The sequence below is a fragment of the Eptesicus fuscus genome, chromosome 24, assembly GCF_027574615.1.
Source record: "Eptesicus fuscus isolate TK198812 chromosome 24, DD_ASM_mEF_20220401, whole genome shotgun sequence".
Classification (NCBI taxonomy): Eukaryota; Metazoa; Chordata; class Mammalia; order Chiroptera; family Vespertilionidae; genus Eptesicus; species Eptesicus fuscus.
The window spans coordinates 4,266,527-4,292,726 of record NC_072496.1 but is presented as its reverse complement, the minus strand read 5'-3'; the positions used below and the strand labels follow the sequence as shown (position 1 = coordinate 4,292,726).

The 26,200-nt window shown below is 55.9% G+C and overlaps 1 protein-coding gene across 1 annotated transcript in view; it reads right to left on the bottom strand.

Annotated features, from left to right (window-relative positions):
* The window catches only part of DISC1 (DISC1 scaffold protein), a 61,554-nt gene extending 44,409 nt beyond the window's left edge, over positions 1 to 17,145 (bottom strand). Inside the window, 7 exon segments of the mRNA XM_054713160.1 lie at positions 160 to 313; positions 2,376 to 2,445; positions 4,472 to 5,014; positions 5,016 to 5,365; positions 5,368 to 5,430; positions 13,080 to 13,165; positions 16,925 to 17,145. Of these exon segments, the coding sequence (XP_054569135.1) occupies positions 160 to 313; positions 2,376 to 2,445; positions 4,472 to 5,014; positions 5,016 to 5,365; positions 5,368 to 5,430; positions 13,080 to 13,165; positions 16,925 to 17,145 (1,487 nt within the window).
* Between the last annotated feature and the right edge of the window lie 9,055 nt (positions 17,146 to 26,200).

Sequence of the window (26,200 nt, the reverse complement as noted above, 5' to 3'; positions counted from 1 at the left end):
CTTAGGGGCGGGGCCCACATGGGTCCCAACCAACAAAAGGGCGCTTCCGAGCCAAAGCAGCAGCAGGTCTCCCAGCTCACCCCTCCCAGCTCTCCCCTCCCTGGGCTGAGAGCGGGAGATGGGGGAAGGCGGAGAGGAGGTGGCCTCCCCTGCACTTACTGCTGAGCGGCCCGGCGCAGGGCGGCCTCGGCCTGGGCTCCCAGGTGGACCAGGAGGCTGCGGAGGGCCGGCTGCCTGGAGGGGAGCTGGAACCGCAGGCCGCTCTCCTCCTCCTCCTCCTCCAGGTCCTCCAATCTGTGCTTGAACGCCTCCGCTAGAAACGCAAAACCATGAGAGAGAGAGCAGTGACGATCCATGCAACTCAGAGCGGACAACCCAGGGCCTCCCAGCTCCACGCTCAGTGTCTGTCCACCAGGTGGACCCAGCGGTCGGCAAACTCATTCGTCCACAGAGCCAAATATCAACAGCACAACGATTGGAATTTCTTTGGAGAGCCAGATTTTTTAAACTTAAACTTCTTCTAATGCCACTTCTTCACAATAGACTCGCCCAGGCCGTGGTGTTTTGTGGAAGAGCCACACTCAAGGGGCCCAAGAGCCGCGTGTGGCTCGCGAGCCGCGGTTTGCCGACCACGGCCTCAGCAGGAAGCCGGGCCTGGATGTTGCGGCCGCACGGCGGATCCAAAGCAATGGGTTCCGGCGGCCGGGAGGGAAGGAGCAGCTCTCAGTGGAATGGACACAGGAGAGCCTTGACCGTGAAGCGCGCTGCTGTTTGCGCCAGAAAACTCATCGGGAGCCCCTGCGCCGCATGGACGACTGGCGGGGGGGGGGGGGGGGCCTCGGCACTCCCGTCCCCACGCTGGGCACCCATGCAGCCTGGCCACCTCCGGCGCCTGTGGTTTGGACCCTCGAAGGTCAAGCTTCCATTCAATGTGAGAAAGAAGCCTGGATTGAGCCCTAGCCGGTCTGGCTCAGTGGCTAGAGCATCGGCCTGCGGACCGACGGGTCCCGGGTTCGACTCCTCAGTTGCAGGCTCCTCCCCTACCAGGGAGGGCGCGTGCAGGAGGCAACCAGCCGATGTGTTTCTCTCACGTCGATGCTTCTGTCTTTCCCCCTCTCTTCCACTCTCGTTAAAAATCAACAGAAAAATATCCTTGGGCCCTAACCGGTGTGGCTCAGTGGATAGAGCGTCGGCCTGTGGACTCAAGGGTCCCGGGTTCGATTCCGGTCAAGGGCATGTACCTTGGTTGCGGGCACATCCCCGGTAGGGGGCGTGCAGGAGGCAGCTGATTGATGTTTCTCTCTCATCGATGTTTCTAACTCTCTATCCCTCTCCCTTCCTCTCTGTAAAAAATCAATAAAATATTTTTTTTTTAAAGAAAGAAAAGAAAAATATCCTTGGGTGAGGATTAACAAAACAAAACAAGACAAGCCCCCGGGGAAACAAAATCCACCACACGTCCCGGCAGCGATCGATGGGGCAGTGGTCACTTCCAAGCCGCCCAGGGGGACAGGACAGTCACCTCGCTCAGAGCTCAGGGGCTGCGCGGTCCTCTCTCCCCGCAAACAAGGAGCGTCCGCCGGGCCCTGTGGAGCCGGTCGGCGGTCACTTATTTCCCCGGGAGACACGCGGGCGCGCGCGGTAAAGGTCAAGCGGAAAACTGTCCCTCCTGCTGCATCGCTGTCGTCCGCCCATAAAGGTCATCCCGCCCCACTCGCCGCCGTGTCTGCTGGGGGATGTCACGGCGTCCCTCCGCCCGGGGCTCGCTGGTCCCTGTCGCCTCTCCACGGCGTTAGGCGAGGCACTCGGGGTGTTCCAGCTGCTGCTAGGAGACCGGGGACCTAATTTTATCACCCCGTCACCCCCACACGTTTTTGTTCTTTGTTGATTTTTACTGATGTCAGAGAGGAAGGGAGAGGGAGGGAGAGAGAGAAACATCCATGATGAGGGAGAATCATGGATCGGCTGCCTCCCGCATGGCCCCCACTGGGGATCGAGTCCACAACCCGGGCATGGGCTCAGCGGTTGAGCGTTGACCTAGGAACCAGGAGGTTCCAGTTTGATTCCCGGTCAAGGGCACATGCCCGGGTTACAGGCTCCATCCCTAGTGTGGGCTGTGCAGGAGGCAGCCGATCCATGACTCTCTCTCATCATGGATGTTTCTCTCTCTCTCTCTCTCTCTCTCCCTCTCCCTTAAATCAATAAAAATAAATAAAAAAAATAAATAAAAATAACTAGTCTATTGTCACCGAGCGGAGAGGAAGTGAATGCTCAGTTCATCTGGGGGCAGACAGACGGCAGATCAGGGTGGGAAGGGAGTGAGAAATGGAACATTCTGGGAAAGAAGGAACAGCCGATCAACAAACCAAACTCACCCTTATCGTAATCCTCCTCCTCCACTGCCTTTTCCTGGAGCTCCTGAAGCTTCCGTCTTAAGGCGTTCACCTGGGTTGTTTTGGGGGAGAAAGAAGAAAAAAAATCAAATGACAACGGCATTCGAGCCAGCTTGCTCTCCTAAAGCTGCGAGCGTTCAGAAACTATTGCACAACCGACGTCTTTATCCTCCTGGAAAAAAGGAACCACGAATGCACATTTTTCCCAACGCCAGATGAATTCCTTCCCAACACCAAAAAAAAAAAAATGGTATATAAAGAAAAAGTACCCTAACCGGTTTGGCTCAGTGGATAGAGCGTCGGCCTGCAGACTGAAGGGTCCCGGGTTCGATTCTAGTCAAGGGCATGTACCTTGGTTGTGGGTACATCCCCAGTGGGGGGTGTGCAGGAGGCAGCTGATCGATGTTTCTCTCTCATGGATGTTTCTAACTCTATTCCTCTCCCTCTCCCTTCCTCTTTGTAAAAAATCAATAAAATATATTTTAAAAAGAAAGAAAAATTGTCATGAGAGCACAAACTCCATAGAGTTAAAAGTATCATTTTAGACAAAAACTACCCCCGGTGCCCTTCGCTACGTGAAACATGCATTAATGAAAAGGACACAAACATCCTGACCTGACCAGTCTCCGTTCTAAAAAAAATCAGATTAAAATTAGGAAGGTGGCCCGGCCGGCGTGGCTCAGGGGTTGAGCATCGACCTATGAACCAGGAGGTCACGGTTCGATCCCCGGTCAGGGCACATGCCTGGATCCCCAGTAGGGGACGTGCAGGAGGCAGCCGCTCCATGCTTTTCCCTCATCATGGATGTCTCCCTCTCTCCCTCCCCTTCCTCTCGGAAATCAATAAAAATATATTTTAAAAAATCGTCACTGGGCGTGGCGAGTGCTGTCACAGGGACGTGTCCAAAGTGTTTGGGGAACAGAATGGAGGGGGGGGGACTCGTTGGGTGCAGAGGGGGCAGGAAATGTCACACGGGGAAGTGGTTTCGGAGCCCCCCCCCGCCCCCAGAAGGGATAAACAGGCGCCCGGCAGGTGGGCAGGTGTAGGAAGGAAATTCCAGGCAGAGGCAAAGCTGTGAGCAAAGGCCGGAGGCGCAGCTGCCCGGGGTCGCCGACAGGAAGCAGCGCCAGATGGCCCTGCAGGAGGAAGGCACCCCCGGGCGGGCGGGCGGGCGGGCGGGCTGGGGCGGGAGGGAAGGCCTCGATGGTCAGGATAAGGAACTGGGACGCTGCCCCCAGGAGCAAGGAGCCCCAAAGGCTCTGAACCCAGGACTCACCCTCTCCCGCCACCGCCCAGGGACACAGCTCTGCTGGCCATGCGGCGGGTGAACTGGAGGAAGGTAATATGTCAGGAATCTCTTGCAAGCCTGGTCGCTGTGCCTCAGCGGTTGCATGTCAATCCATGAACCAGGAGGTCACACGGTTCAATTCCTGGTCAGGGCACATGCCCGGGCTGCGGGCTCGATCCCCAGTGTGGGGCGGGCAGGAGGCAGCCCATCAGTGGTTCTCTCTCATCATGGATGTTTCTATCTCTCTTTCCCTCTCCCTTCCTCACTGAAATCAATTTTTAAAAGATAAAAATAAATAAATAAAAAGAACAAGGAAGCTGAGGCCTCAGGGATTTAATGACGGGAAATGCCCTCTGGCAGGCAGATCCCACGGTAGGAGGGTGGCGCCCAACACGGGCATCACCAATCTATAACTCTCAGCCCCCACATGGCGGCTCCATCCCCTGCTCCCGGCCCATCCCCTCTCGCTGGCTGTTTTCCTCTTTCGTAGCAGAGCTGGGCTGCACTAAGCATGCATCCCCAAGGCCTGGATCGGCAGGGGAGCCCTCGGCTCCACAGACAGCAAATCTGAGCTCCTCCGTGACAGAGAAGCTGAAAGGAGAACAGATCTGGTTCCGAGGGAAAAGGGAGAAGCAGGAGGCAAGCGTGCAGCAGCGTCTCCTGCAGCTGCGGGGGGAAGTCGGTCCACCCCAGACCCACCCCCCCCACCCCCCCCACCCCCCCGCTTCCTGCCCTCTGCCCAGAGCTCATCAGAGCCTGTGACCCGGGGCCCGGGGCCGGGGACACCCACCTCCAGCCGTCTGCGGTCGCTGAGCAGACAGCCCTGCAGCAGGGGCTCGCACTTCCGGAGCAGCGGGTCCCAGCGGCCAGCAGCCCCCTCGCACCCTGGGGGATCCGGGGAGCAGGAGGCGGCGGCGTCTGCGTCCAATACAGAAAGTGGCTCACCCTCCAGCGGGGGGCCGCCCGCCGGGGTCCAGGCGGAGTCCGCGGGGCCCTGAGCTGCCTTGAGACCAAACGGGGGAGAGAGACGTCCAGGGTCCTGGCGGGGCCCATCCGGGCTGGCGGCTCTGGCCCCCGTGTCCTCGGCCTCCCGGGCAGGCGGGCAGCCCTCCGCTTCTCCACGTTCCCCCGCCGAACTGAGCGAGAGCCGGATGAAGCTGAAGCTGGAGGTGAAGGCCGCGGGAGGGCCGGCGGGGGCCGAGGGGACCTCGGGGCCACTCGCCTCCTCTGGGGCCGGCCGGCCTTCTGTCCGGGTGGCCATTGCTCCTTCCCCGCAGGTGGCATCCCGGCGAGGACCTGGGGCCTCAGGACGGTCCATGGGTGGGCGCTGCCCCCCGACACCCAGCGCCCGCGCACCCAGGGCCACACCACCTGGGCCGCCCGCCGGGCAATCCGGTGCCAGCTCCGAACTGAACCCCAGAGAAGCCTGGGGTCCCTCTCGCCGGGGTCTGCACTGGGCCTCGGGGGCCCCCAGGGGCGAGAGTCGAGGCTGCTGTGCTCCTGGGAAGTGGGCTCCCAACCTCGGGGCCTCGCCTCGGGCCTCCAGGGTCAAGGCCACGCTGTCTGGTCCTGGACGCAAACGGATGGGGCTCCTCGCCACACGCCCCGCCCCGGGCCCGGGACGAGGCGCCCACGGCAGCGGAGAGGAACCTGAGCCGGGGCCCGGCCGCGCTTCTCATGTAGCCGGTGTCCGTGCCAGCCGCCGATTCGGAAAAGATGCCGCCGCAGGTGGCAAGCAATCCTGGTTGCCTGGGGAGAGAGGAAACAGCGCGTGAAACCTCAGATCTCGCCCGGCCGGCGTGGCTCCGTGGTTGAGCGTCAACCTACGAACCAGGAGGTCAGGGTTCGATTCCCGGTCAGGGCATAGGCCCGGGTTGCGGGCTCCATCCCCAGTCGGGGGGACGTGCAGGAGGCGGCAGCCGATCCATGATTCTCTCTCATCATGGATGTTTCTCTCTCTCTCTCCCTCTCCCTTCCTCTCTGAAATCAATAAAAATATACTTAAAAGTAAATAAATAAACCTCAGACCCCCCCGGGCTCCGCGGGAACTGGGTTGGAGGACACCCCTAGGTTTGGAGGTCAGCTCAGCTCTGGGTGCATCTGAGATGCGGGCTCGGGACTCAGGGGTCCCCCCCCGCCCCCCCGTACGGAGGTTCTGATGATCCGGGGAAGGTAACCGCGCTTCTGCTCCGCAGAGCAGCTGGCCCCGCGGTGAGGGAGGCCAACACGCCAGCTGGCACGCGGAGCCACCCCCTCGGCAGCTCCCCGGACCCGCCAGCACCCTGCCTGCTGGCCTTTTAGGCGCATCAGCACTTCCCCACCAGCGTTGGCCCAGAAAGCAGGTGCCCTGAAACGGACGCCGGCGAATCCTCCAAATGCGACCCGATCGCTTCCTCCAGCTCCTCAGAGAGCCACAGGGACGTTGTCATTGTCTGGGACCCGCGTCCCCGCGTGCCGTGGACAGCGGGCGGTGACCTGCTGGGTGCCCCTCGGCTCCTCTCACCCTGGGTGACAGAGGCCCTGCTGGCTGTGCTCCCCAAATCGAGGCACCAGGAACAGAAACAATGAAACGGCTGACGCCGCACAGAAGCAGGAGAGCAGACGCGGCCACCTCATTGCCTGGTTCGCACGGCACAGCCGGGACGCTCCAAATGAAAGTTTACATTAAAAACGTGCACACGCACGCACACACGCACACACGTGCCCTCGCACACGCGCGCACACACGATGTGTGGCCTGTACTCGGCAGCAGGACGGGGCCTGGGCTCCGGACACAGAAGGCCTGCGTTTCACACGTGGCTCGGCTGCTTGGAGCGAACGCGGGTGAGGGGCCCTCTGCCGCCTGCGCTGTCATCTGTGCAGTGGGACCCCCCGCATGGCCCTGCGGGAGGCCAGACGGCAGGATGCACGTGGCCGCTCTGCCCCACGCCTGGCACAGTCGCCAAGCAAGCTGTGTGTGTTTTCCAGGCGGGAGCTGAGACAAGGGCATCGTCCTGAACAAAGGCACCTGGACACGGCCCAGAGGTCACGGCCAAGGGGAGCCAGAGCAGCCTCAGCTGAGACTCGACGCAGCTTCTGTACTGAGGGGGCTCCCGGGGCCAGCAGGGATGTACACACACGCACACACGCGCACACACGCACACCACATGTACACACATCCATATACCACACACATATACATACATACGTACATGTATTTACACACGCACATATACCACACTTGTGCACGCACCACTCTTATGTACATGTGTGTGCGCACACCATGTGTGTACACATATATCACACGTGTGTGCATACATTTACACATGTACATATGCCGCACAATCGCACATCACGCTGTACACGTATGTGTCCATGTACATGTGCTGCGTACATGTACATATACTTACACACATGTATGTGTACCATGCATACACGCACAGAGAGCGTCCAGCAGCATGTCACATGACCTGCAACCCATGCCCCCTGTTGGCCAATCCCTGACCAGCTCTCGTGTCCGGCCCGGGCCCCCTCCGGGAAGGAGTTGGCGGCAGCAGATCCCCACGCCACGCACAAGGGGTCGCTCCGCGCAGCCCCTCCCCGGCGCTGCTCCTGCTCACAACCGACCGTCTCTCTCTCTCCACGGAAAGAGCCACGCAAAAACCTGGCCGCCATCTGAGCGCCCGGGGGTGCGGGAGCAGCTCATGAATGTTTCAGCGGCCGCCTGATCAAATATGGATGAACCAGAGGCGCCCTCTCCGGAGCTGTTCTGCCCTGTTTTCACAGCGGAGAGCGGCCCCTCAGCTTTCCCGGCCGGGGGCGGGTGGGGGGGGGGGGTCCCCGAGACTCTAGGGCCCAGAGAGCCTGTGCCCTGAGCCCGTCCATAGCGCCTCCTCTCGCACATCCCCCATCTCATAGCTGCTGACAGGCTGACATCAATCCACAATGTGGAGCCCCCTGCCCTGCCAGCAGACTGAAGAGCCCCCCCACCTCCAGCCGCTCCCCCTCTTTCCTGGGCCAAGGAGGGTGGACGTAAAACACCATGGTCCCGTCCCCTCCTGAGTCCCGGCTGGCCGGCCCTCGCGGCTAGCAGCCCTTATCAGGTGAGACCCAGCCAAGGTGTTAGCTGTCAGCCCTCACCACCTCCTTCCCTCCCGCCTTCCTGAGCGGACACCGAAGTCGCCCCAACGCGTGGGGTGTTCGCAGATCAGCCCCGAGTCACTGCGCAGATGGACTAACCTCACCCGACCCGTAGGAGATTGACCAGCTCAGTTCTCAGGGGCAGGGTCTCGTCACGCAAAGGAGGGCTGGGTTGTCTGGATTCTGTCCATCCCGTCGGGGCGATCCGGAGCAAATCACAACGCCTGTCCGTGCCTCAGTTTGCTCATCTATACAATGGGCACAGGCCCCCTCCCCTGGAGGACTGGTCTCAGGACACAGCAGAATCACTGGCATGGGTTTCCAAAAGCCCATCGCAGCTTGTGGCCAGCGGCGATAGCGCCTCAGTAACATTTTTGTTTCTCTTCCGAGTTCTCCGGGCTCCTGAGGTCACCACTGTGTTCTGGGAACATCGGGGAATTGTCCTGGACAGCCTTTTAAAGGAGAAGGCGCTGGCCCTCGCCGGCGTGGCTCAGCGGTTGAGCGTCAGCCTGTGGACGGAAGGGGTCCTGGCTTCCATTCTGGTCAAGGGCACGTGCCCAGGTTGTGGACTCGATCCCCCGTGGGGGGGGCGGGGGGGCGTGCAGGAGGCAGCCGATCAGTGTGACTCTCTCATCATTGATGTTTCTGTCTCTCTCTTCCCCCCCTCCCTTCCTCTCTATCTAAAAATCAATAAAAACATATTTTTAAAAACTAAAAAAAAAGTGTCCGGAGGACTAAAGGCCAGTATGAGTGACACCTTTTTATAAATACGCTAAGGCAGTGGTCGGCAAACTCATCAGTGAACAGAGCCAAATATCAACAGCACAACGATTGACATTTCTTTGGAGAGCCACATTTTTTAAACTTAAACTTCTTCTAACGCCACTTCTTCCAAATAGACTCGCCCAGGCCGTGGTGTTTTGTGGAAGAGCCACACTCCAGGGGCCCAAGAGCCGCCTGTGGCTCGCGAGCCGCGGTTTGCCGACCACGGGGTCAGGGCACAGCGGCAGCAGGTAAGAGAGAAGGCGAGGCAGAAGGACAGAGCTCCAAGGCTCAGCCCTCACCTCCATGAGAGGAGATGGTCTTCGGGCCGGAAAGGATAGAGGCAGCATAACGGAGGGGAAATCGACGCCGACGCGAGGCAGCGAGACAGAATGAGGACACCTGGCGGCCTCGACCAAGTTCGTGTCCCCAAACGAGGTCAGATAAAGCGAGACCCGGGGCGAAAGGAACTCGGGGCCGTGATCACGAACACACGCCCCGTGGGCTCTGAGGAACAGGGTCCTGGCAAGCGCTCCGGTTTCGAGGAGGGGGAAGCCGTCGGGCAGATGTACATCCCCGACGCCAGGCTACATGAATGCCGACCCCAGCATGTGATCAGCAAGGGGAGGAACTTCCAAATCGGGCCAACTCCGGGGCGAGAGAATGGAATCAAGGCCCGCTGGAGTGGACAGAGCTGAGAAGTTTGGGGGAGAGCCAGGCCGGCGTGGCTCAGTGGTAGAGCGTCGACCCGGGAACCAGGAGGTCACGGTTCGATCCCCGGTCAGGGCACATGCCTGGGTTTCGGGCTCGATCCCCAGTGCGGGGCGTGCAGGGGGCACCTGATCCATGATTCTCTCTCATCACGGATGTTTCTCTCTCTCTCTCCCTCTCCCTTCCTCTCTGAAATCAATGAAACTTTTTTTTTTTTAATGAGGTGACTGTGCCGTTCCTAGAACTCGGTGAGGGGCCCCTCCCAACACCAACAGACTCAGGATCTGGGCTGACTTCCCAACCGGACCCACTGAACTGCTGATTTTTAAGAGAGAAGGAATTTTTGCATTAACACGTTAACGCAGTGGTCGGCAAACCGCGGCTCGCGAGCCACAGGCGGCTCTTTGGCCCCTGGCGTGTGGCTCTTCCACAAAACGCCACGTGCGGGCGCGCACGTACGGTGCGATCGAAACTTCGTGGCCCACGTGCGCACAAGTCGGTTTTCGGCCTGGGCGAGTCTATTTTGAAGAAGTGGCGTTAAGAACACTCAAGGGGCCAAAGAGCCGCCTGTGGCTCGCGAGCCGCGGTTTGCCGACCACTGCGTTCACCTACGGCCATTACGGAAGCAGAAAGCACTCTGATCCGAACTCCGGGAGGAAGCGCACAGCCCAGGGAAGTTCAAACGGCGATCGCTCCGCCTTGTCACACAACGGCGGGTCCCAGGAGCAGGATGACTTAAGTCCCCGCGGCGTAGCAGGGACGGAGGGACAGGAGGGGACAGGGAAAGGCCACGGAAACCCTGGTTGGCCCATTTCAAGAGAGGCCCAGTCCGAAGGGGGCAGGCTGCGCAGCTCCAGGGCGCAAATTCACCGTTTCTTCCCAGCACCCCCTTGGCAACCGATGGACCGTCCCAGGTTTCCTTCCCGGGGCCAGAAGGAGACCTCCGTGCGCCTGGACGTGAGTGGTGACCATCTCACCAACTGCTCTCCTCCTCCTCTGAGGGGGCACGAGGCCCCACGTGCTCCGTAAGCGCTTCCTTCCGGATGGGAGCCGTGCCAGGCCACCAGGGCGGGGGGGCCAGCTGGTCTACCCACGGTGGGGGCACTGCTATCAGCTGCATGTTTTTGAAGGACTTGCCTGGAAAGACATAAACAATGAAATACAAGTCCCAGGCCCTGACCGGTGTGGCTCAGTGGATAGAGCGTCGGGCCTGCGGACTCAAGGGTCCCAGGTTCGATTCCGGTCAAGGGCATATACCTTGGTTGTGGGCACATCCCCAGTAGGAGGGTGTGCAGGAGGCAGCTGATGGATGTTTCTCTCTCATCGATGTTTCTAACTCTCTATCCCTCTCCCTTTCTCTCTGTAAAAAATCAATAAAATATATTTTTTAAAAAAATAAAAATAAATACAAGTCCCAGGACGCCCAGAGGGTCAGGGCACAGCCGTTTTGAGTTTGGAAGAATTATGGCATCTCTGAGAATGCTCGGTAACCTCAGCCCCCCCCATTTCTCCGGAACTAGCCCTGAGCCCTCCCTCCAGATTCTCGGGTTCCCATCACCCCTGGGTGCCCATGAGGACTGAGCCAGGATGAAAGCCTTCTCGTCCCCCCGAGAGCATTTTACTTCACGCTTCAAGCTGGCAGTGCCACGGACGTGTTGCCATCTGAAGGTTCTGTAGGGAAAGGGGTGGGGCATGGAGGGTGGACAGGTGCCCACCCTGTGTCTGGTATAGTATACTGCTACTTGTGAAAAAAAAAAAAAAAAGTAGCATTTCTATGTAATGCTAAAGAACATAATGAGATTAGATAGTTGCTAAGCGCTTGCAGACACCGATTGTCATATTTTATTTATGCAGCAATGAAAAGTTCACATAGCCCTTTCATTCGATTAGCTCCAGAACCTGCCATCTTTCTCTCAGAATTCCATCTGCCTCGCCTTATTAGCCCAGTCGTTAAATCTTTCCCTGGAGAGATTAATCCAGCACATTTTTTTTTTTTCCCCTCTTGGAGCCAAAAGCTACATGATTCAGGATGGCAGACATCCTACAAGATACCAGGACAATTCGGAATGTCTTTTGCTTTAATGTGATGTGAAAGGCTTGGGGGTTGCAGAGAGCAATACACTCAACCCGAGTGGCCAGTGTCATGTGGGCACTAAAAAATAAGAATTATGCCCGGCCGGCGTGGCTCAGCGGTTAAGCGTCGACCTACGAACCAGGAGGTTATGGTTCGATTCCCCGTCATGCCCGGGTTGAGGGCTCCATCCCCAGTGTGGGGCGTGCAGGAGGCAGCCGACCCATGATTCTCTCTCATCATTCATGTTTCTATCTCTCTCCTTTTCCCTTCCTCTTTGAAATCAATAAAAATATATTTTTTTAAAATACTCCACTAGCCCTAACTGGTTTGGCTCAGTGGATAGAGCGTCGGCCTGCGGACTGAAAGGTCCCGGGTTCGATTCCGGTCAAGGGCACGTACCTTGGTTGCGGGCACATTCCCAGTGGGGGGTGTGCAGGAGGCAGCTGATGGATGTTTCTCTCCCATCGATGTTTCTAACTCTCTATCCCTCTCCCTTCCTCTCTGTTAAAAAAATCAATAAAATATATTTTTAAATAATAATAATAAAAATACTCCACTATTCCTACTTTAATAAAATCTGATTAGTATTCCCACATCACTCCACATCACTCAGGTAAAAATGGCAACCACGGTTATTTAGAGCTTACTAGCTGGGCCAGGGGCCGGCCACCCACCGACACACTTAAACCCCACAACGACCCTAGGAAGTAGGAACTGCCGTTGTCCCCGCTTTACAAATGGGGAAACTGAGGCACGCCTCCGCCCAGGACGGAGATGCAGACAGACCGTCCCCAAAACGCCAATCTGAGGGGCCTGGTGTGGTCCAACTCGCATGTGTACCACCGACCGTTCATGCTGCAAAGAGCTTCCTCACACAGGAGCTCTGAGACGGGGAGGCAGGCTGTCCGTCTCCTCTTGTCCCCCGAGGACACGGGGCTCGGGAGGGGGCGTCCACGGATGTGTCCGCACCGGGCAGCACCCCTCGCTCCACACCGAATTCCCGGGGGCAAGTCTCCCCACCGCTTTGCATAGACTTTGAGACGGAGACTGTCGTTTCTGAAAAGCAACCACCGTGAGTGGCCTCACTGTCAGCACGGAGGAGCGGGAGGGCGACAGGGTGACCCGGGCTCCATGGCTCCTGCGCCCCGAGGTGGGCGTTGCTGTCACCAAGTGGGAAGGAAGCTGAGGTGAGCTGGTTTGCAGAGCAGCCCCTTGGGGAGGTGCCGGCACCCCCTTCCGCACCCCCCAGCCTCCTCCCTCCAGGTCGAGGGGGGCGCACGGCGGGGGGAGGCGCACGGCGAGGGGGGGCGCACGGCGGGGGGGGCCCGCAGGGCGGGGGGGCGCGCGGCGAGGGGGGGCGCGGGCCGAGGGGGGGCGCACGGCGAGGGGGGCGCACTGCGGGGGGGGGGCCCGCAGGGCGAGGGGGGGCGCACGGCGAGGGGGGGCGCACGGCGAGGGGGGCGCGACCCGGGCTCGCCCCTGTCACGGCCCCCTCGGCACCCGGCCCGCCTTGGGGGCGGGGGCGGGGGCGGGGGGACGCCCGCTCTTTGGAAAGCTGCCGCCCACCGGGGTCTCGCACGGTCCTCGGACCCGACTCCTCCCCCGCACCCCGCGCGCCAAGCGCCCTGACTCAGTTTCCCCGCCTCAGGAGGGGGCACTGAACCCCAGTGGTGAACAGCGGCGCAGCCCACACCCCACAGGGTCCCTGTGGCCGCGCGGACAGCGCCCCTACCTGCGCCGTGGCCCCGCCGCCTCGGGCCGGAGCGCCCCGGGGACCCCCGCCGGCCCGCGCCTCGGGCTCCTCCGGCTGCGGGGCGGCTCCGGGGACGGAGGCCGGGGCGGCGGGGCGGGAAGTGGGGCGGGGGCGGCGGGGCGCTCCTTCCGGCTCCCCGGGGCGGGCGGCTTCCTCTCCGGCCCCGGCCCCCCGCACACGCGCACAAACACACACACACACACACACACACACACACACGGACACGCACACGCGAGCCTGCGCCCAGCCCACCTCCCCCTGAAAGTTGGCTTTCGCTCCGGACAAGTTTGCTTTTCTGGACAAAGTGGGAGGCGGGGCTCCGGGGCCGAGCATCGACCTATGACCCAGGAGGTCACGGCTCGATTCCAGGTCAGGGCACGTGCCAATCAATGATTCTCTCTCATCATTGATGTTTCTCGCTCTCCTTCCTCTCTGAAATCAATAAAAAAAATTTTTATTAAATTTCTTTATTGATTAAGGTGTCACATATTTGTCCTCAGCCCCCCATTCCCATCCCCCACCCCTCCCCATAAAAAATATTTTTAATATATGTTATTGATTTTTTTACAGAGAGGAAGGGAGAGGGATAGGGAGTTAGAAACATCGATGGGAGAGAAACATCGATCAGCTGCCTCCTGCACACCCCCCACCAGGGATGTGCCCGCAACCAAGGTACATGTCCTTGACCGGAATCGAACCCGGGACCCTTCAGTCCGCAGGCCAACGCTCTATCCACTGAGCCAAACCGGTTAGGGCTGTGGTTGGCAAACCGCGGCTCACGAGCCACATGCGGCTCTTTGGCCCCTTGAGTGTGGCTCTTCCACAAAACACCACGGCCTGGGCGAGTCTATGCTGAAGAAGTGGCGTTAGAAGAAGTTTAAGTTTAAAAAATGTGGCTCTCCAAAGAAATGTCAATCGCTGTGCTGTTGATATTTGGCTCTGTTGACTAGTGAGTTTGCCGACCACTGGGTTAGGGCAAAAAACATTTTTAAAGAAAAGGAGAGGGGTACTAGTAACAGCTGATGTTTACTGGGCACTTACGACAATGCCAGCCATCCTTCCACACAATTTAAACTTGCTAGACTTACTTCCCTCTTGCAACAACCCAGTTATCACACCCATTTTCAGACTACATAACGGAGGCACGGAGAGGTTAGAACTTAGCCAAGTGGCAGGGGAGGGCTTTGAACCAGGCAATCTGGCGGGAGTCCCCGTGCCTAACCCCAGTGCGATGCTGTCTCTCACCAGACACACACACACACACACACACACTCACACACACACACACTCACACACACACTCACACACAGACACAGTGTCATTTCCGACGCCTGGGTACAAACTATCTCCCTCCTTTCCTATAAGGAGACTGACACTGAGGTCAGAGGCCATTCACACTGCTGCATTTTCACACATAATATTCCCCCCCCCACCCCACCCTTTTCGTCATGTCATTCCCAGGAGTAAGGGAAGGTAGACTGGGACAGGCATGCGTTCCATATCATGAACGTCCCTTTTCATCTCCCCGTCCAAATCAGAAGCTCTTTGAGGACAGACGGCCTGCCCCCTTCGCCGCCCCCCCCCGCCCCCGTGTCCTTTGGCCCGAGACTTATCAGAACGAATGCTCTCCGCCGGGATGCTGGCATTCGACAGGAGCGTGGATTCATTTCTCCATTCTCCTGCAAATCCCTGTCCATCATAGATGCTCCCGAGAATCCCCATCAAGTTACGGGAGCTGGAGCTAAAGAGGAAATATTCTCATTGAGAACAATAGCAATGCCCAAACAATTCTGGGAAATTGAATTGTCTGGAGATCTTTTCTTTCAAAAAAAAATAAATAAATAGACTTGAATGAATTGGGGAAGAGAAATCTGTCTTAACACCAGGAAATGACATTGGACAACCTGAGGACGCTCATCTGCGAACGCCTGCAGAGAGGAAGCTGGGCCGGGTTCGAATACCATCAGATAACATCATGCCAACGGATGTGATCATAGTTTTTGGCTAAATATACGGTCTAAACAACCGTTCCTCTCTCGGGGCAGAGGCTGCGTCTAAAGCTCTCATAGAGCAGGGGCCCTCCCAGGTGGGCGATCATCGGCTCATCTTTCTCTGCCAACAACTCGTGTCTACCCGAGACTTGGCCCTCCGAATGCTTTAGAGCAGTGGTTCTCAACCTTCCTAAGGCCGCGACCCTTTCATACAGTTCCTCATGTCGCGGTGACCCCCAGCCATAACATTATTTCCGTGGCTACTTCATAGCTGTCATTTGGCTACGGTTACGAACCGTCACGTAAATATCTGTGTTTTCCCATCGTCTTAGGCGACCCCTGGGAAAGGGTCGTTCGACCCCCAAAGGGGTCGCGACCCACAGGATGAGAACCGCTGCTGTAGAGGGTCAGACGGCCACAGCCAATGAGGAAGGGGGCCTTCGCTTTGTTTTGCATTGAGATCCACCACTCGGCTCCTGGCGGGGTAGCTCAGTTGGTTTAGAGCCTCATCCCCATACACCAAGGTTGTGGGTTCGATCCCTGGTCAGGGCACATACAAGAATCAACCAATGAATGAATGCATCAATACATGGAGCACCCCAGCCAGCCCTGGCTCAGGGGTTGAGCGTCGACCTGGGAACCAGGAGGTCACGGTTCAATTCCCGGTCAGGGCACATGCCTGGGTTGTGGGCGCCATCCCCAGTGTGGGGCGTGCAGGGGGCAGCTGATCAATGATTTTTCTCTCATCGATGATGTTTCTATCTCTCCCTCTCCCTTCCTCACTGAAATCAGTTAAAAATATTTTTTTAAAGAAAGGAAAAAAAAAAAAGAGTGGGTGGGGGGTGGGAGGAAGCCATGGGGGAAAAAGAGGGGACATATATAATACTTTCAACAATAAAGATTTATTTTTAAATAAAGAGAGAGGGGCCCTAACCGGTTTGGCTCAGTGGATAGAGCATCGGCCTGCGGACTAAAGGGTCCCAGGTTCGATTCCGGTCGAGGGCATGTACCTTGGTTGCGGGCACATCCCCAGTAGGGGGTGGTGTGCAGGAGGCAGCTGATCGATGTTTCTAACTCTCTATCCCTCTCCCTTCCTCTCTGTAAAAAAAAATCAATAAAATATATTTTTTTAAAAAAAGAGAGAGGGAAAAGAAGAAAGAGTTTCACTTCATTCCTGTAGCGTCTTCCAGGAGCCACGCCAGGGCCTGGGCACCTGGAGGAGCCTGAACAAACACAGGCTCATGGACGTTCCAGCTACGCCTCGGGCCCAAGGCCAAGGCCAGACGCCCAGCTGACGGTTTCCTCCGGGGCCTTGCAGAACAGCCAAGCAGCACACGTGACCGACCCCCGGCCTCCCGGGGAGACTGACCGGAGCACGTGGCCCACCAGGAAGATGTGTCCTGACCCAGGGGCCCCCGCCTTCCTGCTCACGGGGGCTGCTCCCGGGGGCTGGCTGAGCATCTCCCAGGATTTTCTAGACACGGTGGGTCCAGGCAGCGCCTCGCACCCAGGATGGGACCCCTATACACGTAGACACTATGTTGTTGTTGTTCATCCTCATACGGGGACATGTTTCCATTGATTTTTTAGAGAGAGTGGACGGGAGGGACAGGGAGAGAGAGAGAGAGAGAAAGAGAGAAGAGAGAAACATTGATGTGAAAGAGACACATCGATTGGTTGCCTCCGGCATGCGCCCCGCCCAAGGCTTGGGATTGAGCCTGCAACCCAGGTATGTGCCCTTGACCGGAATCGAACCTGGGACCCTTCCGTCCACAGGCCGACGCTCTATCCACTGAGCCGCACTGGCTAGGGCGTCCGTGTATGATTTTTAACCGTAACTGGGGGAAACGGTAGAGAAGGAAAGGAGGCCGGGAGGTGATGGAGTCCGCCAGTTTGAGGAAAGCCCTCGACAACAGCGGCCACTTGGAGGTGGTGACCAGCACAGCGAGCAGAGCCTGGATCCCTGCGCCCACGGGGTCCCTGAGGGCCGCAGAGAGGGCGTGAGGTGTCCCCTGCTGTCCCAGGGCCCCCCGGGGAAGACAGCCATCCCGCATCGCGATGCCCGAGAACCACAGGGTCCCCCCTCCCGCCCCCCCTCCCCCGGCACGATGTGAGCTGTCAGCTCAGGAACCGGGCTGTGCCCTTGAGCTGGAGCCAGACGCCGTGACGGATGGCACACCCCGCTCCTCCCGGGCACCCCAGCTGGTCATCGCCTTGTGTCCTGGGGCTTGAGGAGGGTTCTTCCTGAGCAGAGCTGAGAGCTGCCCCCTCTGGCTTCCGCCTGACTGTTTCTAGAAGGAGACGCAGACAGACAGACAGGTGAGGGGCCTCAGAGTGGTTTGAAATGATCATAGACAGCAGCTGCCATCTCTATGTCCCTGGGGTTTCAAAGTGTCTTCTCTTACTTCAGCTCTTTCTTTCTTTCTTTAAATATATTTTTATTGATCTTTACAGAGAGGAAGGGAGAGGGACAGAGAGTTAGAAACATCAATGGGAGAGAAACATCCATCAGCTGCCTCCGGCACGCCTCCTACTGGGGATGTGCCCGCAACCAAGGTACATGCCCTTGACCGGAATCGAACCCGGGACCCTTCAGTCCGCACGCCGACGCTCTATCCACGGAGCCAAACCGGTTAGGGCTACTTCAGCTCTTTCAATGAGTACAACAACCACATGAGAAAGCAGGAAGGAATCATTCCAATTTTATTTTTTTTAAATAATAATAACCCTAGCCGGTGTGGCTCAGTGGACAGAGCGTCGGCCTGCGGACCAAAGGGTCCCGGGTTCGATTCCGGTCAAGGGCACGTAACCTCGGTTGCAGGCTCCTCCCCGGGCTAGGCCCTGGCCCAGGCTCATGCAGGAGGCAACCCATCGATGTGTTTCTCTCACATCGACGTTTCTCTCTGTCTCTCCCCCTCCCTTCCACTCTCTCTAAAAAAATCAACAGAAAAATATCCTGGGGTGAGGATTAACAAAATGACAAAAAAAGAAAAGAAAAGAAAAGAAAAGAAAAGAAAAGAAAAGAAAAGAAAAGAAAAGGAAAGAAAAGAAAAGAAAAGAAGAGAAAAGAAGAGAAGAGAAAAGAAAAGAAGAGAAAAGAAAAGAAAAGAAAAGAAAAGATGGATTGACAGGTAAAAATGTCTTGGCGTGTGTCAAAATACTTCCATAAGTAGGTAAATAAGTATAAAAAGCGCTTCTTCGAAATGACCACTAGGTGGCAGACCTGCACTAGAAATGCCGTATGTGCTGCCACCCTCCCAGTCTCTCCCAGGATCTGAGAAAAGGGATTTTGCCTGGTCCTCTCCTGCTATACCCAACACCCCTCCTGCGACCCCTGGCTCCGGCTGCGCTTTGGTCGTTTGGGACTGAACACATGGAGGTGGGAGGACCAGGCCATGAATCTGGCCGACCTCAGGGGCCACTGAGTCCCCTCCGGCGTGTCCCCGGGGACACCTCTGACCCTGCTTCCCACCCCCAGTCCCACCACTGGAAAGGTGCCACCTGTAAGACTGGCTTTCTTTCTTCTTTTTTTAAAATATATTTTTATGATATAAGGGGGGTGAGGGCATGAGTGGAGGGATAGGGGGGAGGTAATGGGAGAATAAGAACACATATGCAATACCTTAATCAATAAAGAAAATTTAAAAAATCAAAATGTATATTTTTTTTTATGGATTTCAGAGAGAAAGGGAGAGGGAGAGAGAGAAACATCAATGATGAGAGAGAATCATGGATCTGCTGCCTCCTGCACGCCCCCTACTGGGGACTGAGCCTGCAACCCGGGCATGTGCCCTGACCGGGAATCGAACTGTGACCTCCTGGTTCATAGGTCGACGCTCAACTCACTGAGCAACACTGGCCAGGTGAGAATAGATCCTGATGAGGGCCGCCTGAGGCCCAGGAAGGAGGAAATTTCTGAAAAAACAAAACAAACAAACAAACAACAAAACAAAAAACGGACTAGTGGAGACAATGGGTTAAGTCACAGTTTCCAGACTCTCCTATGCACTTTGGTCTGTGTTCATTGCACACAGTAGGTGCTCAATAAAGACCTGTTGTTCTGACCTAATCTCAACACCACATTCCTCAGGCACTGACGGAGTCACTTTCCATTCGCCAGTGGTTCCTGGAGCCAGCACCAGGGCCTCCACAACAGGAAGAAAAAGGTCTTAAAGATAAATGGAATGAGAACATTCTCGACACTTTTCTTTATGACCAAGCCGCTCCGTGGCTTTCACCTTTTGAGAGTAAAAACAGTCAAGCAAGAAAGGGAAGAGGGGTGTGTTCCAACCCGAAAATAAATAAATATGAACCACCCTTTAAACCAAGAATTTCAGTCCTAGAAATGTATCCGATGGAAATATTCGACGGAGGCAAAAAAAAAAAAAAAAAAAAAAAAACTACAAAAGGAAAAGAAAAAAGTGAAAATACAAACTTAACTAGGCAAAGACTGATGGTTCATTATATTCATTTACTAGATCACTGTAGTGAAAATTATTACTTTTTAATTGATTTCAGAGAGGAAGGGAGAGGGAGAGAGAGAGAGAGAAACATCCATGATGAGAGAGAATCATGGACCAGCTGCCTCCTGCATGCCTCCTACTGGGGACCGAGCCTGCCACCCGGGCCTGTGCCCTTGACCGGGAATCGGAACATGACCTCCTGGTTCCTAGGCCGATGAGCAACCCCTGAGCCACGCCGGCCGGGCCGTTGCCACATTTTGCTTCAGATTTGCCGTCTGCAATGAAACGTCTCCATGTCCTTCCTGGGTGAGCGAGGAGCTGGGTTACCCACGAGGAGGCCGAGGCCCTGGCACTGCCCGCAGCCACAGAAGACAGCGCTCCCCCCACCTCCCCCCCCCCCGGTACAAAATAAGCGATGGATGCCAATATTTACACGGGGGAACGCGTGACACTCATTTCATACTTTAAACAAAAGGGAGGGGGGAGCGATACTCTTCTAGTTGTTATGCACATGGGCTTGGCCAGGAAACAGCTTCCTGGCCGGGCTCCCGGGCCTGCAGTCCCAGGCCCTCCGCAGAGTCCAGAGGGCAGCGGGGTTGATTAAGCCCAGCGAGAGCTCGGTTTCCTGGCGTTCGCAGACTCACAGCCGGGCTCAGGGTCCGGCAGAGCCTCCCAGTGAGGGGGGACGCGGAGGAGAAATCGGCACCAAGCCTAGGGCCTCTGCACTTTCCCATCGGGCAGAGGGCGGGCCTGGCTCCTCGTTAGATCGGGAGGCTAAAAGGGCCACTGAGCCCCTGCTAGGTGGACCTGTGAACCTTGACCTATGGACCAGGAGGGTTTCAGGCTCAATCCCTAGTGGGGGGCGTGCAGGAGGTGGCTGATCCATGATTCTCTCTCATCATTGATGTTTCTTCTCTCTCTCTCTCTCTCTCTCTCTCTCCCCTTCCTCTCTAAAATCAATTAAAAAAATATTTTTTAAAAAAATACATATAATTTGCCAAAACCGGTTTGGCTCAGTGGATAGAGCATTGGCCTGCGGACTGAAGGGTCCCGGGTTCGATTCCGGTCAAGGGCATGTACCTTGGTTGCGGGCACATCCCCAGTAGGAGGTGTGCAGGAGGCAGCTGGTTGATGTTTCTCTCTCATCGATGTTTCTAACTCTCTATCCCTCTCCCTTCCTCTCTGTGAAAAATCAATGAAATACATTTTTAAAAAATACATATAATTGTCACACATTTCCTTCTTACATTGCCTAGAAATGTAATAAAGGAAATATACACTGAGTGGCCAGATTATTATGCGTTCAGAGATCATAATAATCTGGTCACTCAGTGTATATCATATTTAAACTATTATATATTACACAGATAGTGTATACACTACTGAAAGAGAGATTTTGTACAGTATTTTCTTTCTTTTTTAATATATATTTTATTAATTTTTTTATTTTATTGATTTTTTACAGAGAGGAAGGGAGAGGGATAGAGAGCTAGAAACATTGATGAGAGAGAAACATCGACCAGCTGCCTCCTGCACACCTCCTACTGGGGATGTGCCCGCAACCAAGGTACATGCCCTTGACCGGAATCGAACCTGGGACCTTTCAGTCCGCAGGCCGACGCTCTATCCACTGAGCCAAACCGGTTTCGGCTATTTTTATTGATTTCAAAGAGGGAGAGAGAGGGAGAGAGAGATAGAAACATCAATGATGAGAGAGAATCACGGATCGGCTGCCTCCTGCACGCCCCACACTGGGGATTTGAGCCTGCAACCTGGGCATGTGCCCTTGACCGGGAATCGAACCTGGGACCCTTCAGTCCACAGTCCGATGCTCTATCCACTGAGCCACACCAGCCAGGGCTGTACAGTGTTTTCAAAGCTTCTTGGAGACGGCAAATTCTTTGCAAATAGGAGTCAGAAGCCAGGTGCCTGTTCCAGGAAAGAGATTTCTGAATTCGAAAGAAAAAACAAAGGCCTTGCGCGCAACTAAATAACCACGCATGTTCCGTGGAAGGGTCAAAGACCCGCTTGGCAGCGGGAACAAAGAAAAATTTGTCATCAACCCTCTTTGGCCCTTCTCGCCTAAAGTAAATTTGGAGCTAATTAGCTTTCAAGACTTTTCCGGGGTTTTTTTTTCCACAGTGACAAGACAAAGAGGCAGCGCTAAGAGAAAAACCAGATGTGGGCGTTTTCTGGTCATCGGTCCGTGAACGCTATATATTTATTTGTCAGCGTGAAAGCCGGGGTCTGGCCGCGGTCCAACCGCGCTGGGTGGAACGGCTTCGGCGGGCGTTGCTCTGGGGGGTCCGACCGAGTGTGCAGGCGGCCTGGCTGCACCCTTCCCGGGGGACCCGCATCTCCCCGCTGTGTTAGAGGTGCCTGGTGCCGTGGTCTTGGGGGCTCGGTGGAGATTTCCAAAAATCACAGGGACCGGAGAAATGACACCAGGTTTTCGCGCTGGCGTGGGGCCTTCCCACATTCACCGCGCCATCGCTTCCCTGTCCGTGCCTGAATTTCGGTGACTCCGTACTTGGCTTGGAGAATCCAAGAGGAGAGAAAATGAGGCGGTGGTTTCTCCCGCAGAGATGGCTGTGAAAACCCAGCCCAAGACGAGATCAAAATACGGCTCAGTGGATAGAGCGTCGGCCTGCAGACTGAAAGGTCCCCGGTTTGATTCCGGTCAAGGGCACGTACCTCGGTTGCAGGCCCTGGGCAGGGTGTGTGCAGGAGGCAGCCAAATTATTGTGTTTCGCTCACATCGATGTTTCTCTCCCTGTCTCTCCCTCCCTCTTCCACTCCCTCTAAAATCAATGGCAACATATCCTTGGGTGAGGATTTAAAAAAAAAAAAAAAAAAAAGATGAGCAGGATAGACCTGAGTTCTTTAAGGACCTCTGTCTAATTTCTTTAGGACCCTGACCCCATGATTTGTTTTGGTTGCTAAAGAATAAAGTTTAGCCAAAACCGGTTTGGCTCAGTGGATAGAGCGTCGGCCTGCGGACTCAAGGGTCCCGTGTTCGATTCCGGTCAAGGGCATGTACCTTGGTTGCGGGCACATCCCCAGTAGGGAGTGTGCAAGAGGCAGCTGATCGATGTTTCTCTCTCATCGATGTTTCTAACTCTCTATCCCTCTTTCTTCCTCTCTGTAAGAATTAAGTTTATAGTCTCTGACAACGCACAAATGCATTAGAACAAAAGCTCTCTGGGCAGCCAAGGGCCCGGGGTCAGCAGTTGATTCAAGATCCCAAAATATGCCCGGCCAGTGTGGCTCAGTGGTTGAGCTTCACCCTATGAACCAGGAGGTGACGGTTCGATTCCCAGTCAGGGCACGTGCCCGGGTTGCGGGCTCGATCCCCAGTGTGGGGCGTGCAGGAGGCAGCTGGTCAATGATTCTCTCTCATCATGGATGTTTCTATCCCTCTCTCCCTCTCCTCTCTGAAATATATATAAATATATATATATATACACAAATATATATACACATACATACTAGAGGCCCAATGCACGAAATTCATGCAAGGGGCTCAGCCCTCACAGCCATGGCTTCGTCCGGAAGGTCGTTCAGCTGTTTGGTCTAATTAGCATATTAGCTCTTTATTATATAGGACCTTTCTCTCTCTCTCTCTCTCCATATATATATATATAATTCAAATATTTAACAAGCTAGTTCATGACATTAGAACACATGCCTTACTAATTACTGTGTGGAATTATAGGCTGAACTTTCTATTGTAAAATGTTCATAGTGACTAGCTCTGGCAATTAGACTATAGGACATTCTTATCCTTTTGCTTATATGTATTTTGTAAACTTTCCTAATTGATCATATGACTTTCCTAACAACAAAAGGTAGGTGTGTTTTTTACATAAAAAGCGGGGGTATGCCCTCGCTGGTTTGGCTCCGTGGATGGAGCATCGGGCCTGCGGCCTGAAGGGTTCCGCGTTCGATTCCGGTCAAGCGTGCGTACGTACGTATGTACCTGGGTTGCAGGCTCCATCTCCAGTCCTGGTCGGGGCGCGTGCGGGAGGCAGCCAATCCATGTGTCTCTCTCACGTCGATGTTTCTCTGTGTCTCTCCCCCTCCCTTCCCCTCTCTCTAAAAAAAATCAATGGAAAAATATCCTCGGGTGAGAATTAACCCCCCAAAAAAGCAGGGGTGAATGGATGGATGGGTTGATGAATGGATTGCGTGGCATCGGGTTGGGGAAGCCTTTGAAAACAAGACAGAAAGCCCACAGCCTGCAGGCATGCCGCCAAGTTTGCCACATGAAATATTCAAGTTTCTCCGTCCCCAAAACCACACCAGAGCGAAACAGAGCAATGACTGACCACCACGTTAAGACACAGGCCACAAACTGGGGGGGACACTTGCAAAACACAATGGTAGGCAAAAAAGCGAATTTCTTCTCTTTCTTTATTTTCTTTATAAAACCCAGCCAAGGCAGAGAGAAGGATGCGGAGCCCAGTGGGGACAGGAGCAAAGCAGAGGAATAAGCCATTTGACGCATGAAACGATCCTCAACTTCCTTCCCATTTTGGGGAAGGTGACACACGGAGGCAACCCATTCAAAGGGCAATTTGACAAAACCTACCGATATCTTTTTTTTTTTTCCTTCAATTTTTTTCATTGATTTTTAGAGAGAGAGGAAGGGAGAGGGAGAGAGAGAGGCATCGACGTGTGAGCGTCACATCGATCGGCTACCAGGGACTGAGCCCGCAACCCAGGCACGTGCCCCAGCAAACAGTGCGTAGAATGACGCTCAACCAACTGGCCAGGGCGACCAATTCCTTTTTTGTTTCCCAATATTTTTTTATAATTTTTAAAAATATATACTTTATTGATTTTTTACAGAGAGGAAGAGAGAGGGATAGAGAGTCAGAAACATCAATGAGAGAGGAACATCGATCAGCTGCCTCTTGCACACACCCCACTGGGGATGTGCCTGCAACCAAGGTACATGCCCTTGACCGGAATCGAACCTGGGACCCTTGAGTCTGCAGGCCGACGCTCTATCCACTGAGCCAAACCGGTTTCGGCTATGATTTTCTTTTAAAAAAAAAATACATGTTTATTGATTTCAGAGAGGAAGAGAGAGGGACAGAGGGATAGTAACTTCGATGATGAGAGAGAATCATGGATCGGCTGCCTCCTGCACGCCCCACACTGGGGATGGAGCCCGCAACCCGGGCATGTGCCCTTGACCGGGAATGGAACCGTGACCTCCTGGTTCCTAGGTCGATGCTCAGCCACGGAGCCAGCCATGCTGGTGGGGCAGTGGCCGTGATTTTTTTAGTGTCCACGGAGGGGTTCGCCAAGCTGGGGGATTCTGAATCACTTGTGTTTTCTTTCTGACGTTTCCATATTTAAAAACAACCTGATGGGTTTGTTATTGAAATGGGTTATTATTTTCTGCTGACCTCCCGGCGTGGAGATGCCAGATGCGGTCAAAGAGGATTCCAGATGCGCCGGGGCCGCTGCCTCGGCACGTAGTGGGAGCCGCCCGACCCACCCCGCCCGCCTGCCAGGTCACCCCAGTCCAACCTCAGGGCTCCAACGCCCCAAGACCAAGGTCTGCGCTGAACTGGCTGCAGAGGCGCGAGGCAGGAAGCCCAGGCTGGAAGGAGCGGCGTCTGGGGGAGCCCCGGGTGCGCAGAGGCCTGCCTGGTCCTTCACAAGCTCCTTGGCCCTTCCTTCCGATCCTGGGCCTTCCCGAAACCAAGTCTCCGGAGGGCACCCCTAACACGAGCAACAACCCCGGGGCAGAGATTTCAGGGCGTCTTTCTTTCTTTTTCTTAAATATGTATTTTTATTGATTTCAGGGAGGAAGGGAGAGGGAGAGCGAGAAACATCCGTGATGAGAGAGAATCACTGATCAGCTGCCTCCTGCACGCCCCACACTGGGGATCGAGCCCACCACCCGGGCATGTGCCCTGACCGGGAATCGACCTGTGACCTCCTGGTTCATAGGTCGATGCTCAACCACTGAGCCATGCGGCTGGTTTTATGGTTTTCTCAGAGAGTCAATAAGCACAGCTTCACACAGGCAGCGAGGACCGGGCTGACCCCACTTCTCCTGCCGGCGCTGGACGGCAGGTGCTCCCAGAAATCCTCACAGTCCCATCCTCCCTCCTGCCCCCTGCCCTCCTCCCCCTCCTCCCTCTTCTCTCCTCCCTCCACCCCCCACCCTCCCCTCCCCGCCCTCCTCCCTCCTCCCCCTGCCCTCCTCCCTCCTCCCCCCTGCCCTCCTCCCTCCGCTCTCCTGCCTTCTCCCTCCTGCCCTCCTCCCTCCCACTCCCCACCCTTCTCCCTCCTCCCTCCCATCCCCTGCCCTCCTCTCTCCTGCTCTCCTCCCTCCCACCGCCTGCCCTTCTCCCTCCTCCCTCCCACTCCCCACCCTCCTCCCTCCTCCCCCCCACCCCCTCCCTCCTCCCTCCCTCCTCCCCGTCCTCCTCCCTCCTCCCCCCTGCCCTCCTCCCTCCGCTCTCCTGCCTTCTCCCTCCTCTCTCCTGCCCCCACCCTCCTCCCTCCTACCCCTGCCCTCCTCTCTCCTGCCTTCTCTATCTTACCTAGTGCTTCCTCCCTCCTCCCTTCTGCCCCCTGCCTCCCACCCTCCTCCCTGCTCTCTCCTCCCTCCTCCCTCTCTCCC